This window comes from Patagioenas fasciata, chromosome 2, assembly GCF_037038585.1.
Source record: "Patagioenas fasciata isolate bPatFas1 chromosome 2, bPatFas1.hap1, whole genome shotgun sequence".
Lineage (NCBI taxonomy): Eukaryota > Metazoa > Chordata > Aves > Columbiformes > Columbidae > Patagioenas > Patagioenas fasciata.
Genome location: NC_092521.1, coordinates 169479903 through 169497553, shown reverse-complemented (window position 1 = coordinate 169497553; position 17651 = coordinate 169479903). Strand labels below are relative to the sequence as shown.

Genomic DNA, 17651 nt, shown 5'->3' with positions numbered 1-17651 from the left:
GGCGGGGGTGCTGACCTGCGTGTACGTGTCCTGGATGCCGTAGTCCACCAGCACCATCACCAGGATGGCGATGGGCACCCCGAAGTCCCCGATGAGCCGCCGGATCTGGGGGGAGATCGGGGTCAGCCCAGCCCCGGCCGCCCCCCCGGCCTGCCCCCCAAAGCTGGGCTCACCCGGGCCCCGCGCCGCCGTCCCGCCTGCCCCACGCACCCGTCCGGGGAAGAACCGGCTGTTCTTGAACTTGCGCAGGAAGAAGGCGATGAAGAAGGTGCCGGCCATGAGCACCAGCGACAGCAGCGCCGTGTTGGGCTGCCCCGTCACCTTGGCCGCGGCGCGGGCGGCCGTGCCGTTGGCCGGGGCCGCGCTGCCGTTCCTCCACGCCGGCTCCGTGCCGTTGGCGCGCAGGCAGCCGTGCAGCGGGTGCTCCTGGAAGATCTGCCGCAGCGCGGGCTCAGCCCGGTCCCGCCGGCCCCCCCCGGCCCCCGCCCCCCGCTCACCTTGGCCAGCTTGGAGAAGGTCTCGTAGATGAAGATGAGGGAGATGAGGAAGGCGAAGATCTCCTGGGTGAAGCGGGAGACGAAGCGCACCAGGAAGCTGCCCTCGAAGGCCACCATGACCAGCACGATGAGGATGAGCCAGAAGCCGATCCAGACGCGCCCCACCAGGTACTCCAGGTCATTGGACGTGCAGAACTGCCAGGCCGTGCGGACAGACGGACAGAGGCACAGACGGACGGACGGACAGAGGCACAGAGGGACGGATGGACAGAGGCACAGACGGAGGGATAGACGAAGGCACAGACAGATGGACAGAGGACCAAACAGACGGACAGAGGCACAGATGGACAGACAGAGGCACAGAGGGACGGACAGACAAAGGCACAGACAGAGGGACAGAGGCACAGACGGACAGACATACAGAGGCACGGACAGATGGACAGAGGACCAGACAGAGGGATAGAGGCACAAGTGGATGGACAGAGGCACAGACGGACAGAGGCACAGACAGATGGACAGAGGCACAGACAGATGGACAGAGGACCAGATGGACACACAGACAAAAGCACAGACAGACAGACGGACAGAGCCACAGACAGAGGGACAGAGGCATAGACGGACGGACAGAGGCACAGATGGAGGGACAGAGGCACAGACAGAGGGACAGACGCACAGACAGAGGGACAGACAGAGGCACAGAGGCACAGAGGGACAGAGGCACAGACAGAGGGACAGACATAGGCACAGAGGCACAGAGGGACAGAGGCACAGACAGACAGAGGGACAGAGGCACAGAGGCACAGACAGACAGAGGCACAGAGGCACAGAGGGACAGAGGCACAGACGGACAGAGGGACAGAGGCACAGATGGACAGAGGCACAGAGGCACAGAGGCACAGACAGGTGTCACAGGGGTCAGAGCCCCGCGCGGTGGGCAGGGGCCCCGTGGGAGCGGGGTCGGGGGTGTGCGGCACGGGCGCTCCCCGCGCTCACCGTGAAGAACGCCTCCTCGAACACCAGCAGCGGCCCCGAGAAGCCGATGATGAGCAGGGGCTGCGCGCCCAGCAGGCAGAACAGCACGCCCTGCAGCGCCGTGGAGATGATCAGCTCCGACACCCCGATCAGGTCCTGCGTCTTCTCCCCTGCGGGCGGGAAGGGCTCAGGCTCCACCAGCGGGACGGGCTCTGCATCCACGGCACGGCCCCTGCACCCACGGCACGGCTCCTGCATCCCGCCGCACGGCCCCTGCACCCCCACAGCACGGCCCCTGCACCCCACGGCACGGTCCCTGCACCCCCATGGCACGGCCCCTGCACCCCACGGCACGGCCCCTGCACCCCCACGGCACGGCCCCTGCACCCCACGGCACGGCCCCTGCACCCTACGGCACGGTCCCTGCACCCCCATGGCACGGCCCCTGCACCCCACGGCACGGCCCCTGCACCCCACGGCACGGCCCGCAGCCCTGGCAGCCCCCACCGGCTCCTCCCGCAGCCGTGCCCTGCTCACCCAGCAGCCCCCCGAAGGTGATGGCCGGCGACAGTGCAGCGAAGTAGATGAAGATGACGGCGGCGATGCACTGCGGGTTCAGCGCGTCCCTGAAGTCGCTCAGGTACTTGGGGTAGCGGCGCCGCACGTCCCGGATCAGCCCCCCGAAGGGCCGGCCCGTGCGCCGCAGCGGGTCGTCGTCCTCCTCCTCGCCCTCCCCTTCCACCACCTTCAGCTTCAGCAGCGCTGCGCCGCGGACAGACGGACAGACGGACGGTGAGACCCCGCCGGCCCGGCGCCCCCGCCCGGCCCCGGCCCCCCGCACCTTTCTCCTCGGGGGACTTGGGCTCCAGCAGCCCCCGCCGCTCCTGCTCCTCGCGCTTCTTCAGCATCTGGCGCTGGAAGTGGGCGACGCTGCGCAGCAGCTCCTCGCCCTGCACCTCGGAGGGCGGCAGCACCACGCTGCAGTCCAGGAACTCGTTGATGGCGGTCAGCAGGTCGTGCCGGTCGTCGGCCAGGTACGCGGCCTCGTGGAATTGCTGTTGGGAACGGCGGGGTCACCGGTGGGGTCACCGGCAGGGTCACCGGTCCCCACCACGGGGCAGGGCGCCGGCAGCGCCGCCGCGCTCACCTTGTCCGACATGAGGGTGGAGATGGAGCGGCCGATCTCGTGGTAATCCATGTGGGTGCTGCTGGGGCCCAGCAGCACGAAGAGGAACCGCACGGGCACCGGCACCTCCAGCACCGAGTCCAGCTCCACCGCCTCCCGCAGCCGCACGAAGGCCATGGTGGGGTGGTCCAGGAACTCCACGCAGCCTGGGGGGCGCGGGGGGCGCAGGGGTCACCGAACAGCACAGGGGTCACCACCAGGCATGGGGGTCACCGCAGGGCACGGGGGTCACCACCAGGCACGAGGGTCACCACCAAGCACGGGGGTCACCGCAGGGCACGCCGGTCACCATGGGCACAAGGGTCACTGTGGGAGCCCCCCCATGCCATTGCCAGCCCCCACCCCTCCATACCCACAAGCACCACGGTGGCCTCGGCATTGTCCGGGATCTTCTCCAGCAGCTTCAGCTCATGCTTGGACTTGGAGCGGGTGATGCCAGCCGGGGGGGTGGGGGTCAGGACCTCCCTCTGCGGGACAGCGGGCAGGGTCAGGGCCCCCGGCGAGGACGGGGAGCGGGAGGAAGGCGCGGGCAGAGCGCTGGGGCCAGGGCGGCTGCGGGAGCCGCGCTCACCTCCCGCTCCACGTCCACGCGCGTGTCGTGCTCCGCGGCGTGGCCGGCGATGAGCGGGTCGGTGACGGCCGGCTCGCCGCCCTCGGGCACGTGGTTGGTGCTGTGGTGGTGCGTGAGCAGCGAGCCCAGGCTGCCGGCCGAGATGTTCCGCGGGAAGGAGAAATCCTTCTCGTCGCTCGGGTGGCTGCGGGACAGAGCCGGGGATGCTCGTGGTGGCACCGGGAGAGCGGCCGGCAGCCCGGCACGGCCACCCCCGCCACCGCGCTGCACATCGGCAGCCCTGCGGCTGCAGGAGCAGAGCCCGGGGCTGGGGGAGCGGAGCCCGGTGCGGGGTTGGGGGAGCGGAGCCCGGTGCGGGCTGGGGGAGCGAGCCCGGTGCGGGGTTGGGGGAGTGGAGCCCGGTGCGGGGTTGGGGGAGCGAGCCCGGTGTGGGCTGGGGGAGCGGAGCCCGGTGCGGGCTGGGGGAGCGGAGCCCGGTGCGGGCTGGGGGAGCGGAGCCCGGTGCGGGGTTGGGGGAGCGAGCCCGGTGCGGGCTGGGGGAGCGGAGCCCGGTGCGGGTTGGGGGAGCGAGCCCGGTGCGGGCTGGGGGAGCGGAGCCCGGTGCAGGGTTGGGGGAGCGGAGCCCGGTGTGGGCTGGGGGAGCGGAGCCCGGTGCAGGGTTGGGGGAGCAGAGCCCAGTGCGGGGTTGGGGGAGCGGAGCCCGGTGTGGGCTGTGGGAGCGGAGCCTGGTGTGGGGCCCTCAGCTGCCATCCCGCGCTCACCTGTGCTTGAGCAGCAGCGCCCGCAGCACGTTGGCGCGGTCCTCGGCCCGGATCTGGTCTGTGATCACCATCTGCTCCACCACCTGGTGAGCCACCCCGGGCAGCGTCTTCTGGTCCAGGTCCAGCAGCACGGCCCCTGGGCGAGCGGGGAGGGTGAGCGGGGTGGGACCCCTGCCAGCCCCGCGGGGCTGTCCCCGCGTCCCTACCGTGGGCCAGGGTCTTGCGCAGCTCCAGGAGGCTGCGGAAGGACAGGGAGGCCACGTGCGGCTTGCCCCAGCGATCCGTCTCCTCCTCCACGTCCTCCTCGAACTTGATCCAGCGCGCTGTCTCCTTCCACTGCAGCTCCTGGTTCTTGTCCACCACCAGCTCGTTCAGCTCCACGAACACCTGCGGCAGGGCCGGCTCAGCGCCGGGACGGCGGGGACGCCCCACGGCACGGGGCTGTGTGTGATGTGCCCGCCCACCGCCCCCCGTGCCCCCACCTCGTGGGGCTGCCGGTCCTGCTTGCGCTGCCGCGTGCTGGGCTCCTTGTGGTCCTTGCTGACGTGCACCACCTGCGCCTTGGCGCTCTTGCGCACCAGGTGCCGGCGCACCCCCGGCACGTCCTCGAAGCGGTGACCTGCGGGAGACGCGGGGACAGCAATGGCACTGCCTGCTGAGCTGGAGCCCTGGCCTGGGGCAGCCACGGGCTGGTGGCCCAGCTGGGGCAGCGGGACCCCCTGGGCATGGACAATCACAGCCCCGGGGCCCTGGCTCTGGGCGGGGGGCCCGGGTCTGTGTGCTGCTGAGAGCCGGGCACCCGGGCATCGCCCGGTTGCTGCTGCTGCAGGCGGTGAGGAGGAGCCGAGGTGGCTCCTCACACCAGGTCCCCTGTGTCCCCGTGCCAAGGGCAGAACCCTGGGGAGCCCCGAGGCGCCACCCGCGCCCAGGGAGGCCCCGACCTGCAGGTCACCGGGGACCGATGAGCACCCAGGGCAGGCACCGGCACCACCACCGCTCCAGCCACCTGGGCACCGGCTCCAGCCGTGCTCCGAGCAGATGCGGCCCTGGCCTGTCGCCAGCGCCCAGAACGGGTCCCCTGCGGCCGTACTGAGCTCCTGGAGCGGGGCCAGAGCCGGCACCCAGCCCGGCTGTGCTGTGACTGCAGGGTGACCCGGCACTACCAGTCCCGGCACCGCCAGCCCCAGCACCACCAGCCCTGGCACCGCCAGCCCCGGCAACGCCAGCCGCGGCTCCTGCTGTGCCAATGCCACGGCCAGCGCAGCCCCCGGGGGCAGGGTGCCCCCCACTCAACTCTTCATGTAGTCCAGGTCGGCCGAGGCCAGCGTCTGCGCCTCCGACTCGTCCGTCGGCATCTTCTGGTAGCAGGCCTGCTCCGCGCCCGTCATGCTGCCGATGCGCCGCCGCTCGTGCAGGTTGTAGCTGCGGTGCCCCGGCTGCGACTTGGCCACGGGGCGACCGGGGGAGCCGGCCTCGGCGGCCGCCCCCTCCACCAAGCCTCCCTCCTCCACATCGGGGCTGCGGGGCGGGCGGCGCCATCAGACCTGAGCCCCCCGAGCCCCCAGCTGTGCCGGGGGGCACCGGGGGCTGCCCAGCCCCGAGAGCCCCATCCAAGCCGTGGGGGGTGAGCCCGTGCCGCCCGTCCCCGTCCCCGCTCACCTGCCTGCCCGCACGTCCCTGGGGGCTGTGGACCCGCGGGGCTCGGGGGGGGAGCCGGGCGGCACCGGGGGGGTCACGGGCTCCTCCGCCCGCCGCTCGGTCACCTCGTCCTCCTGGAGGAAGAACTGAGACGGGCATGGGAGGATCGGGCTGTCGTGGAGCTGTGCCCCGTGTCCTCTCCAGCCGCCCGCCCCGAGAGCCCCCACAGAATCACAGGATCGTCTTGGTTGGAAAAGCCCCTCAAGCTCCTCAAGTCCAACCATAACCCACCCCAGCACTGCCCCATGTCCTGAGAACCTCATGTCCGTCTGTCCAGCCCTCCAGGGATGGTGACTCCAGCACTGCCCTGGGCAGCCTGTTCCAATGCCCCACAGCCCTTTGGGGAAGAAATTGTTCCCAGATCCAACCTCAACCTCCCCTGGTGCAACTTGAGGCCGTTTCATCCCGAACAACCCTGGGTGTTTCTGAAGGCGACAGCAGCAGTGCCGTCTGATCACTTGCAGCACCCGGCTGCTCTTCTCCCATCACACACACACACTCTCTCCCGAGACTCCGGCGCTGCCCTCACCTGCACGGCCTCGGCGGCGCCGGGCTGCCGGAGCTCCTCCGCCGACCGCTCCGTGTCCGTGTCGCACGCCTCGTCCTCATCCTCTTCGGCCTCCTCGATGGTGGGGGTCTCTCCGGGGACAGAGGCGCGGCGGCGCTGCTTCTTGCCTTTCTTCGGCACCCCCTTCTTGCGGCGGACGTCGGGGGGCAGGTGCGTGGAGAGCGGGTGGTGGATGTGGTGGGACGACTGGCGGTGGTCTGCAGGACAGGCAGGGTTGGCGCCCTGCCCGTTGCTGCCCGTTCCTGCCCATTCCTGCCCACTCATGCCCGTTCCTGCCCGCTGCTGCCCATTCCTGCCCACTGCTGCCCGTTCTTGCCCGCTCCTGCTTGCTTGTGCCCATTCCTGCCCGCTGCTGCCCACTCGTGCCTGTTCTTGCCCGCTCCTGCCCGTTCCTGCCCGCTCGTGCCTGTTCCTGCCCATTCCTGCCTGCTGCTGCTTGTTCCTGCCCACTCGTGCCCGTTCTTGCCCGCTCGTGCCCGTTCCTGCCCGCTCGTGCCTGTTCCTACCCACTCCTGCCTGCTCGTGCCCGTTCCTGCCCGCTGCTGCCCTCTCCTGCGCATTCCTGCCTGCTCTTGCCCACTCGTGCCCGCTCCTGCCCGCCCGCTCACACTCGAAGTCCTCCTCGCCGTAGCTGCGCCCGGCCTCCTCGGCGTTGCGCGGGTGCGTGTCGCTCAGGATCTCCTCGAAGCGCTCCACGCCCAGCGCCTTGTTCAGGTCCTTCTCCTCCTCCTCCTCCCCAAAGGCGGGCGAGCCGGCGCCCGGCGCCTCCTGCTCGGGCTGCGGGCGGCACCGGGGCTGAGTGGGCACCGGCACCGCCGGCACCGCCGCCTCCCGCGCCACCAGCCCCACACGGCGGCTCTGCGGTGTCCCCAGAGGTGCTGCGCCCCAAGGGATGTGCACATCTGCACCATGGGCCGTGCACCCTGGCTGTGCCCCGCTGGCACCCGCCGTGCCATTTGCACCAGCGTGGCTGCACCCCCAGCCACCGCGCTGCGCTCCAGTGCCGCGCCCCCAAATGTGCTCGGTACCCCCAGTGCCCCGGTACCCGGGGCAGCCCCGACCCAGCAGCCCCAGTGCTGTGTCCCCAATGTATCCAGTGCCATGTCCTGGGGCTGTGTCCCCCATGTACCCCCAGCTGTGTCCCAGTGCTGTGCCCCCCATGTATCCCCAAGTCCATGCCCCTCATGTACCCCCAGCTCCATACCCCCCCATGCACCCCCAGCTCCATACCCCCCCATGCACTCCCAGCTCCACACCCCGGTGCTGTGCCCCGCGTGTACCCCAGCTCTGTGTCCCAGTGCTGTGCCCCCCATGTACCCCCAGCTCCATGTCCCAGTGCTGTGCCCCACGAGTACCCCAGTGCCCTGTCCCAGCGCTGTGCCCCCGGAACTGTGCCCCAGTGCTGTGCCCCCCATGTACCCCAGGGTCCTCCTTCCCCCTCGCTGTACCGTGGGGCCACGTCCCGGCCGTGTGCCCCGGCCCCCGCCCCCGCGGTGTCCCCGCTGCTGTTCCCCCCCAGCACTGCTGGGTGCTGCCGCTGTGCCCCAGCCGGGGGTGCTGGGGTGCAAGTGGGGGCGCTGGGCTGGGGGGCTGCAGGTGCTGGGGGTGCCGGGGTGCAGCGGCGCAGGGAGGGGGCAGGGGAAGGGAGGGGGCGCGGGGCCGGGGGTGCGGGGCGCGTCCCCGCCCGGCCGGTCCTACCTGAGTCATGGCGGAGCCGCGCTCCCGCCGCAGCTCCCGCAGCGCTTTATCGGGGCGGCCCGGCCGGGGATGGGGGCGGCGGGGGGGGCGGCGGGCCGGGGGGCGGCGGCTCCTTCCCCGGCCTCACCAAATATTGACGGAGCCGCCCGGCGCCCGCCTCAAGGTGACAGCGGCCCGCAGAGGGCACCGGCTGCGCCCGCAGCATCGGGCTGCGCCGGCCCCCCCGGCCGAGCCCCGGCCCCCCGGAACGCACCGGCCCCCCCGGAACGCACTGCCCCCCCCCGGAACGCACCGACCCGCAGCACCGCACCGACGCTCCCGGGATGCACCGACCCGCCGGTAACGGCCCGCCCCCCGGCGCTGCACGGCCCCCCCGGCCACTGCACAGTTCTCCCCGGCACTGCTCGGCCCCCCCGGCGCTGCACGGCCCCCCCGGCCACTGCACAGTTCTCCCCGGCACTGCTCGGCCCCCTCGGCGCTGCACGGCCCCCCCGGACACTGCACAGTTCTCCCCGGCACTGCTCGGCCCCCCCGGACACTGCACAGTTCTCCCGGGCACTGCTCGGCCCCCCCGGCACTGCTCGGCCCCCCCGGCACCCGCAGCATCCCCCCCGGCGATGCACGTTTCCCAGGAATGCACCGGCTCTGCTGGTGGCCCCACGACGCCCCCCCCGGTGCGACACCCCCCCCGCGATGCTGCGTGGATCGAGTCGGGCAGCACCGACCGCCCGGGCTGCACTGCCCGCCCCGTACCGCACGCTTCCCCCCCCCGGTGATACCCGCAGCACTCAGCCAAGGGACAGTCCCTGCCCCATCACCCCCCATCGCCCCCAGGGGACAAGCAGGACAGCGCCACCCAGACGCGGCAGGGGCTGGGGTGGGGACAGGGACACCCAGGCACTGTTCCTGCCAGGACACCCCAGGCACCGGCATGGGGGTGCCAGCCTCCCCAGGGACACCCCGGCACCCTGCGTTGCTGCCCCACGGCACTTGCCTGTCCCCCACCCCCAGCCCAGCACATCCCGTGCCAGGCGCTGTGTCCTTGGGCTGACCGCGGTCCCCCCGCCCCACCACGCAGTGACCCCCGAGCCCCCGGCCCCTGCCAGGACAGGGCACCACAGAGGGGAACAAGCAGACCTGTGACCCCCTCACACCCGGCACCACGGCACCAAGGCCGCTGCGTGACGGCAGCGCCAGGCCACGTCCTCCACCCGCATCCCCCGCTCCCCACGTCCCCTCCCTGTGACCCCCGTGACACCCCAGCCCTCCCAGCCCTGTGCCCCCAGCCCCAGACACCCCCGCTCCACCATCCTGCCCAGCCGCTCCCACGGCACCTGGTGACGCAGCCCCCCGACCCCAAAGCCCCGCGTCCCAGCCCCACCGCCCCCTGCTCCTTCCCCAGGATCCGGCCAGCCCTGAGTGACCTCGGGCTCCTCATCTGCCACCCGTGCCGTGACCACCCCACGCATCCCTGCCCCTGGTCACCGGCACACACACTGACCCTGCCCACAGTGACACCCGGGACCCCTCACCAAACCTGCCTTGGCCCCTGCCCAGTGTGACCGAGCACCCGTGTCCCCACATGTGCCACACCGTGAGGGTCAGTGGGGCTGAGCTGCTCCGGAGCCGGCGCCCTGTTCAGGGCGATGCCCCATGTCCCGGTGTCCCCGGCGCACTCCCGGAACACCCACAGCTCTGCCAGGCCCAGTTCGGCCCCCGGGACAGGTGGGGACAGGTGTCCCCGGTCAAGTGCCAGGGACAGGAAGGTCCCACCGGCCCGGCAGCCCTGGTGAGGCCACGGCTTACCTGGGAGCCCAGCAGGAAATCCATGGGTGGCAGCACCGCCGGGAAGGGGCCGCAGGTCCCATTCCCGGTCACGTGTGCGGCAGCGGGGACTCGCCAAACGGCAGTGGCGCAGCGCGATGCGAAGGGTTAATCATTAACTCCCTCCCGGGCAGCCCCGCGAGGGCCATGCGGCGCTGGCACCGCTGGCACGGCGCACGGCGGGGGAGGCGAGCGGCACCGGCAGAGCCGGCGGCCCCGGCACAACGCGCCCCAGCAGCACCTGCCACAGGGCACCCGCCACCCAGCGTGGTTGGTTCAGCCTGCCCTGGGCTGGCTGCGGTGGGGCACGGCCCTGCCCCACGGCCACGCAACGGGGCAGGTGCCACACTGTGCCACCAGCACCCACGGCCCTGCCCCACGGCCACACAACGGGGCAGGTGCCACACTGTGCCACCAGCACCCACTGCCCTGCCCCACGGCCACGCAACGGGGCAGGTGCCACACTGTGCCACCAGCACCCACGGCCCTGCCCCACGGCCACACAACGGGGCAGGTGCCACACTGTGCCACCAGCACCCACGGCCCTGCCCCACGGCCACATAACGGGGCAGGTGCCACACTGTGCCACCAGCACCCACGGCCCTGCCCCACGGCCACGCAACGGGGCAGGTGCCACACTGTGCCACTGGTGCCCACTGCCCTGCCCCACGGCCACGCAACGGGGCAGGTGCCACACTGTGCCACCAGCACCCACGGCCCTGCCCCACGGCCACGCAACGGGGCAGGTGCCACACTGTGCCACCAGCACCCACGGCCCTGCCCCACGGCCACACAATGGGGCAGGTGCCACACTGTGCCACCAGCACCCACGGCCCTGCCCCACGGCCACATAACGGGGCAGGTGCCACACTGTGCCACCAGCACCCACGGCCCTGCCCCACGGCCACGCAACGGGGCAGGTGCCACACTGTGCCACCAGCACCCACGGCCCTGCCCCACGGCCACGCAACGGGGCAGGTGCCACACTGTGCCACCGGCACCCACTGCCCTGCCCCACAGCCACGCAACGGGGCAGGTGCCACACTGTGCCACCGGCACCCACGGCCCTGCCCCACAGCCACGCAACGGGGCAGGTGCCACACTGTGCCACCAGCACCCACGGCCCTGCCACACGTCCACGTGATGGGGCAGGTGCCACACTGTGCCACCGGCACCCACGGTCCTGCCACATGGCCACACAACGGGGCAGGTGCCACACTGTGCCACCAGCACCCACGGCGCTGCCCCACGGCCACGCAGCGGGGCCCAGCCCGCGGTGCAGCACGGTGGGAGAGCCGTGCCATGGCCCCCTGCCCGCTGGGCAGCGGGTGCAGCCCCCAGGCCCCCACAGCCACGAGGCCGTGCCCACCGCGGCACTTACGCTCTGGAAGGCGGAGGAGACGATGTGGTGGATCTCGGAGGACACCGGGGAGTGGGTCATGGTGCTGGCTCGCGCCCCGGCACGGCTGCCTTAGCCCTTCTCCTTCTCGCGGGGGCTCAGGGGACGCTCTCGGGGCAGCATAACCTGGGGACAGAGCGGGGTCAGGTGCCAGCCGTCCCCTCCCTCGCGCCTCCGGGGCCGCGGGCAGCGCCGGCTCCGCGCTGGTTTGTCTTGGCGGCCGGTGGGAGCGGGAGAGCGGGGGCCAAGACAAACGCCGGGAGGGAGCGGAGCCGGGGCAGCGGGGGGCCCAGCCCCAGCCCCCCGGGCGGGACCCTGTGCAGGCGCCGGCGCCGCGGGGCACGGGCAGGGAGCCAGGCCGCGGGGGGCACCGACACACACCCAGGGACTGATCCCCCAGCACCCCACCCCGGCCCCCACACCTGCCCACCGGCCATCTTCGCCCCACACTTGCCCCTCGGCAGCTCCCCGTGCACCAGGCTGACCCCTCCGGCACCGGCGTGCGGGTTTATTGCCGCGGGAGGTGGCCCCACGTGACGGTGGGACCGGGGAGGGTGGTGACGGATGACTGCGTCTCACATGGGTGGCTCACCATCCCCGTCCTCGTCACCGTCACCATGCAAGCACAGTGGCCACGGTCAGGCTCGAGGAGCCGCGGCCTCGGCAGACGCTCCCTGAGCCTGGCAGCGGCACCAGATCGCGCCGTCTCCGGGGCCTGGCGCTGCCCAGCTCCGGCTGCTCCCTGATCCCGGCTCCGCGTTGGGGCCAGAGCCAGCACATCCACATTCCAGCCCAGCAGCGCGGATCAGCCCACCCGCCACGCCGCGCCCCGGGGCGCCCGCCAAGCCGCGGCCGGCAGCCAAAACTGCCCTGCTGCGCCAGGCACGGACCCCGGCCCTCGCACCCAAAGGGCCGGCGCGTCGAGCCGGCAGCCGGCACAGCCAGCGCCCTCGTGCCGTCCCGGCCACGCTGCGGGGGCCCCTCCGGCGTCACGCCTGGGCTGAGCTGGCAGGACAGCGTCCCCGTCCCACCCATCCCGGTGACGCGGTGCTGGGCCACCACGGCCGGCAGGTACCGGCGCTCCGGTGCGGGAAGGCGCTCGCCAGCCCTAAGCAGCTTTTTGGGTTTAATCCCGTTGGCAGCTCACGGGGATTAGAGCCCCGGGAACACACTGGGATTGTTCTCGGGAACGCTGCGCTGGGAAGGGCCCGGGCGCGCTCTCACCAGCTGCCGGCACCGGGGAGCCGCTGCCAGCCCATCACCCGAAAACGGGGCTCCCACCACCCAGCCCCGGGCTCTGTCAGGTGCCGTCGCGGAGCCAGGAGGTCGGTGCCAGCGCGGGCGAGCTGCGGTGCCGGGCCTGGCTGGGCCAGGGACACACGGCACCCGGAAGCTGGTGGCCTGACCCTGATGGAAAGGGTGACAGGGATGGGGGGGGCAACTTCTGCTTTCCGCGGTGGTGGCTGAGTCACCCGGCAATGGCTCAGAGGCTCGTGCCAGCGCCACCGAGAACGGCCCGTGAGCCCCGTTCCCCAGGGCGCTGGGACAGGGGGGGACGGGTCTGATGAGCCAGGTGCCCAGTGGCCACAGGGCTGCCCCACAGCAGCTGTGCCGGTGTCGGCACTCAGCAGCGTGGCACGGCTCCAGGCACTGGCACAGCTGCGGGGCCACCGGCTCACCCTGCTGTGGGACCGGCACAGGGCTGGGGTGCCAGGGCCATGGGCGGCAGCTGTGCTGGGACAGCAGCCCCGCCATGGCCAGCCCCGCCACGGCCTCCCCGCGCCGGCGGTGCCGCACAATGGCCCCTTGTGCCGCGGAACAGGCCGCTCCGATAAGCGGGGTAGGTCCGCGATACGGCCACCGGCTGCCAACGCCGCGCCGCTAATTACCGGCTGGCTCCGATCGGCGCCTGTGCGCGAGCCGGCTCGGCGGCTCCCACCGGTGCCGCGGTCGCATTCCTGGGACCGGCCCCGGCCTGCCCGCCTGATCCGCTCAGCAGATTAGCCAGCCCGGCCCCGGCCCCACGCCCGCGCCGTGGGGGCTGCCCCATGGGGCGCACGTGCCCCGGCCCTCTCCTGTGCCAGGCCCCACCGCCGGCACTGCTGGCACCGCACGGGCCAGGAGGCGAGCGGGCAGCGGGCTGAGCAACGCAACGCTGATGTCAGCCCTCTGTGACCAGGACAGCCGCATCCCAGGAGCCCGCGCACACCAACCGGGGCATCCCCGTCCTCACCAACCAGGGCATCCCTGGCCATGGCACAGACCCGAAACCCCAGCGGGGTGGGGATGGTGAGCGGGGAGCCCCGGGACAGCAGGGCAGCCAGAGCCCAGCTCCCATCCCCGGTGCCGGGGCTGCGGCAGTGCCGGGAGCGGGTCCCCGCTGCGAGGTCAGTACACGCACACCCGGACACACGTGCCACACACGTGTGTGCCGCAGAGGCGAGGCTGCTGGTGACCACTGTGCGTGCCCGGCCAGCAGCAGGAGCCACACTTCCCGGTTCCGCTGCGCATTCCGGCTGACAGCGCGGTGACAGAGAACACCACGTCCCGCAGCAGCCCTCCTGCTGGCAGCACCCCTGCGAGAGGCTCGTGCCCAGTTTCCAGGCAAAACCGCGGCAGGGAGCGCCTGGTGCAGCTCAGGCCATGCCCGTCATGCGGCGACGCTGCATGGCACCTGCCCCCCCGCAGGCACCGGAGCTCCCCGTGCTCCTTGCGCTGGGGACACCGACACGGGCCACCCGCCCGGCCTCCAGCACTCGCCGTCCTGCTGCAGTGCAGGGTCCTGGAGCACTGGAGCAGGGGAGGTGCGTGGCCGCGGCGCACAGCCACCGCGGGTGACACTCGCTGCCTGCAGCCCAGCAGAACAGGCCCCCTGTCACCCACCGCAGCCGGAGCACGGCCCGCACACAGCGCCCAGGCTGGGAGCCACAGCCAGTGCCTGCTGTGGCTCCTGGGCCACGGTCGCCTGCCCAGGCCGGCCCTGGCACCAGCACCGTTCCTGGCACCAGCACCGTTCCTGGCACCAGCACCGTTCCTGGCACTGCCCCCGGGGCTGCGCCACCACCCGCTGCCCAGGGTCAGCACCCCGAGGCCGAGCTGCACCCGCACCGCGCAGTGTCCCCGCTCCCCCACCACACTCACCTGGCTGCCCCAGGACACCCCGGGAGGTCCCGCTGCCCCCGGTGCCTCCCGGGTGCCCCCCCGGCAGAGGGGGCCGGGAAGCCGCGTCCCCGCATCGCCCCGGTCACGGCGGGGGAGCAGGGCCCGGACACGGCGCGCCCGCCCCGGCAGAGGTTTGCTGCACATTGCAACTTCAGAAGCCACCACCAAAAATATCCTCCCCCTGCCCCACGACCTCGAAACCGCCGGATCCGGCGGATGAATCACGGCCCCGCGCCCCCGCTCCCGCTGGTGCCACCGCTGGGGACCTGGGACCGGCCCCGGGGGCACAGCGGGCAGGGGCTGCCCCACGGGCTGCGGCCGGAGCTGTGCTCCCCGCACACCCCCGGCACGGCCCCGCCAGCACCCCCGTGCAGCCCCGGAGCCCCGGGAGCGGCTCTTGTCCCCAGCCCGGCCAGGGCAGAGACAGGCACCGCTGCTCCCCGCGGACCCGCCGCCCCGTGCCGGGCTCCAGGTGCCGCCCCGAGACACCGGACCCGAGCCCCGGCCCTGGCGGCTGCCATGGGGGGCTGCCTGCTCCCCGGCCCGGCACGGGCTCTGCCCCACTCACCCCATCGGCCCGGCAAGGCTGCGGCTCCGTCGCCCTCCCTCTGCTGCCGGTGTCCGGGAGGTGGCCCCGGCGGCGGGTGTCCCCGGGGACAGGGACCGGCCCCGGCGGGAGGCGACGCGGGGCCCCCGGCACGGCGAGACCCTGAGCCAGCGCGGCCCCTCCGGTGGCTCCGCCGCGGGCCGGGGCCGCTGCGCTCTGCCCGCCGCAGCGCAGCTGCCGAGCGACGCCGGGAGCTTTTATACCGGAGCGAAAGAAAAAACACGGCGGCGGCGGCAGCGAGAGCCTTTGTTCCGGCGAGCTGCACCAGGCCACTTTATCCAAACACAGCGCCGGTGCCAAGTCCTGGAGCGGCTCCTCGGGCAGCCCCACCTCCGCGCCGCGGCTCCCGCTGGGCACCGGGGCCGCCAGCGGCGGGGTCGGGCCGGAGCCAGCGCAGCGGCCGCGCTCGGGCCCCGCGGAGCGGCTGGTGTGGGGCCAGGGGGACATAGGGGGACATGGGGGACACGGCCCCGCAGCCTCAGGAGCGCAGGCAGGAGCAGGCGCCGGGGGCTTTGCGGATGCCCGGGATCCCGCGAGGGGACAGGCGGTGGGACACGCGGGGTGGGGGTCGTGGAGCCGAGGAGGAGCTGGGGGCAGCTTGTGCCCCCCCGCTGGCGAGCCCCAGCGCGGCGGCCACGGGCAGCCAGCCCGGTCCCCTCTAATGACAGGGCTGCGCTGGCGGGGCCGCCCCGGGGACTGCGGCCGGGCCCCCGCATCCCGCAGCTCGGCGCGGGGACCCGACCAGGCGGCGGCTCCCACGGTCCCTCCCGGGACGGTGCAGGGGAAGGGGGCGGCGGGAGCGTCCCCCACCCCGGCCATAGGGCGCTCCCGACACCCCCGTCCCCTGCACCGTCCCGGCCCCGGGGTGCTCCGAGCCCTCCCTGGGACACCCCAGTGATGTGGGGCAGCACGCAGGGCTGGGGAGCAGCGAAGGGGCCGCGGGGCAGAGCCTGCGCGGCGCAACCCCTGCCCGGGCTCGGGGCCAGCCCTGCTGCTGGCCCCCGGTCCGGGGAGGCCGGGGGTCGGGGGGGCCGGGCGGAAGGGCGGCCTGCGGGGCGGCGCGGTGCCGGTGCCAGGAGGTTGTTAGCCCGATCACATCCCGCGCTGCTGGCAGGCGCTTGAAGCGGTGCAGCGACCCTGAAGGGACCACAGCAGGACCCCGCAGCCCTGGGGGCGACACAAGCCCCCTCCCACGCCCCCGAACAACCCTGACACCAGATCAGAGACCACAGGGGCCTCTGGCACCAAAGGTGTGTGGCAGCCCCGGCCTCCCGGGGACCAGCTCTGCCCACGTCCCGGCCTGCACCGACCGGCTCAGGGGAGGCCACTGTGTTCCCCGGGCCCCGCTGTCCCCCCTGCCCCGGGGATCAGGCCCAGGGTAGCTCGGTTGCCGCTTTAGGGCTGTGGGAGTCCACACCCGCACACGAGTGGGAGAGCAGCGGGGCTGGACCTGTGCCCGGCGTTGCTCAACCCCTGGCACCGTTTCGCAAGCGGGCAGTGCTGCTCGGCACCCAGCACGGCACGCAGGCTGCCGGACGGCTGTGCCGGGAGCTGCCGGGGCCGCGTCCCCGGGGTCGCTCCCCAGCCCCGTGTTTCTCACCTGCCGAAGGTCACTGCGGAGCTCAGGCGCCGGGAGGGAAGGGCATAGAGCTGCCTCGTGTCGCTCCAGCACCTACTGGGAAATAAAACGATGACAAGGGCTGAAGCGCAGTGCCAGCGTGACCCCGGGGCTCCCACCTCCCGTCCGCCGGGACCCCGACAGCCGCGTCTGGCACAGGAACGGTGCCGGAGCCGCGCAAGAACCCCCACCCGCGACCCCGACCCCGGGGGCGCCGCCGGCGAAGGCAGCGGTGGCGGGAAGGGGCTGAGGTGCGACATCCCGGGCGGCAGAGCTGCGGGAGCTGGGCGGGCGGGCAGGAACGGGGTCCCAGGGGATGGCAGCAGGTGTGGGGGCTGCACCCGCCCAGGCCGAAGGAGCCGGGGGACGCAGGAGCGTGCGGGGGCAGCACGGAACTCCCGCGGGACACGGCTCCCCCTGCCCCGGGCCCCCTCATCCCGCGGCCGGGCCCCGCAGGAGCTCGCCGAGGTGGCAGCGGGGAAAGCGGGTCCGCGGTCGGGCTGGGACTCAGCACCCGGGAGGAGCCGCCGGCGGGTGCAGCGCCCCGGGCTCCAGTCCCGTCGTGTCCGCACGGGACGGGACCGGAGCGGCGGGCGGGGGCGGGGAGCAGCGTGCGGGGCAGCGGGGAGGGAGCGGAACACGGCACCGGCAGCACCGAGAGCGGAGCGGACCGGGTCAGCCCCGCCCTCTCCAGCTCCCGCCAGCGCGGCTCCGGCTCCCGCCGCTTACCGGAGAGTCCCGCCGCGCCGGGCGGGTCTGCGCGGCCCCGACGGGGCGGAGCGGCAGCGGGAGCGCGCTGGGGAGGGGCGAAGCGACACCGGGTGGGTCCGTACCGGTCCCAGCACAGTCCCCGGTGTGCGAGGTCGGCGGGCCCTGCAGAGGACGCGGCCGCTGCAGGAGCCGGTGCCGCGGTGTCCCGGGGTGGGGCGAGCGGACCCGGGGATCGAACCCGGAACCACGGCGGGCGGGCGGGCGGGGAGGAAGGTGCGGCCGGGGCGTGGCCTCGCCAGGAGGTGTGGCATCGGGGGCGGGGCGGCGCGGGGGCTGCCGGGAGGTGTGGCGGAAGGGGCGTGGCCGGCGCGGGAGCTAA

General features: G+C 73.2%; 2 protein-coding genes across 9 annotated transcripts in view; one reads left to right on the top strand and one right to left on the bottom strand.

Annotated features, from left to right (window-relative positions):
• Window positions 1-17536, bottom strand: part of SLC4A2 (solute carrier family 4 member 2) — a 19814-nt gene extending 2278 nt beyond the window's left edge. The window contains exons 1-19 of one of the 8 annotated variants that reach the window (XM_071805490.1): window positions 17291-17536; window positions 16544-16618; window positions 11157-11300; window positions 6862-7030; window positions 6215-6450; window positions 5647-5771; window positions 5282-5505; window positions 4470-4606; window positions 4194-4374; window positions 3988-4123; window positions 3227-3410; window positions 3008-3122; window positions 2617-2801; window positions 2311-2524; window positions 2007-2231; window positions 1491-1639; window positions 498-692; window positions 174-435; window positions 16-105 (exon numbers count right to left, since the gene is read on the bottom strand). In XM_071805490.1, coding sequence (XP_071661591.1) covers window positions 16-105; window positions 174-435; window positions 498-692; window positions 1491-1639; window positions 2007-2231; window positions 2311-2524; window positions 2617-2801; window positions 3008-3122; window positions 3227-3410; window positions 3988-4123; window positions 4194-4374; window positions 4470-4606; window positions 5282-5505; window positions 5647-5771; window positions 6215-6450; window positions 6862-7030; window positions 11157-11216 — 2887 coding nt within the window. In that variant the 5' untranslated portion in view covers window positions 11217-11300; window positions 16544-16618; window positions 17291-17536. Of the gene's footprint in view, window positions 1-15; window positions 106-173; window positions 436-497; window positions 693-1490; window positions 1640-2006; window positions 2232-2310; window positions 2525-2616; window positions 2802-3007; window positions 3123-3226; window positions 3411-3987; window positions 4124-4193; window positions 4375-4469; window positions 4607-5281; window positions 5506-5646; window positions 5772-6214; window positions 6451-6861; window positions 7031-7951; window positions 8023-9757; window positions 9895-11156; window positions 11301-14904; window positions 15106-16543; window positions 16619-17290 lie in introns of those variants that run through there. The other 7 variants (XM_065831347.2, XM_071805488.1, XM_065831348.2 and 4 more) reach the window with 7 other exon arrangements.
• LOC136099073 (uncharacterized) lies at window positions 15841-17651 on the top strand. Its single transcript, XM_071805525.1, is given in 6 exon segments — window positions 15841-16053; window positions 16326-16749; window positions 16752-16924; window positions 16926-17090; window positions 17092-17425; window positions 17428-17651. Coding segments are annotated over 6 exon segments (1533 nt in total).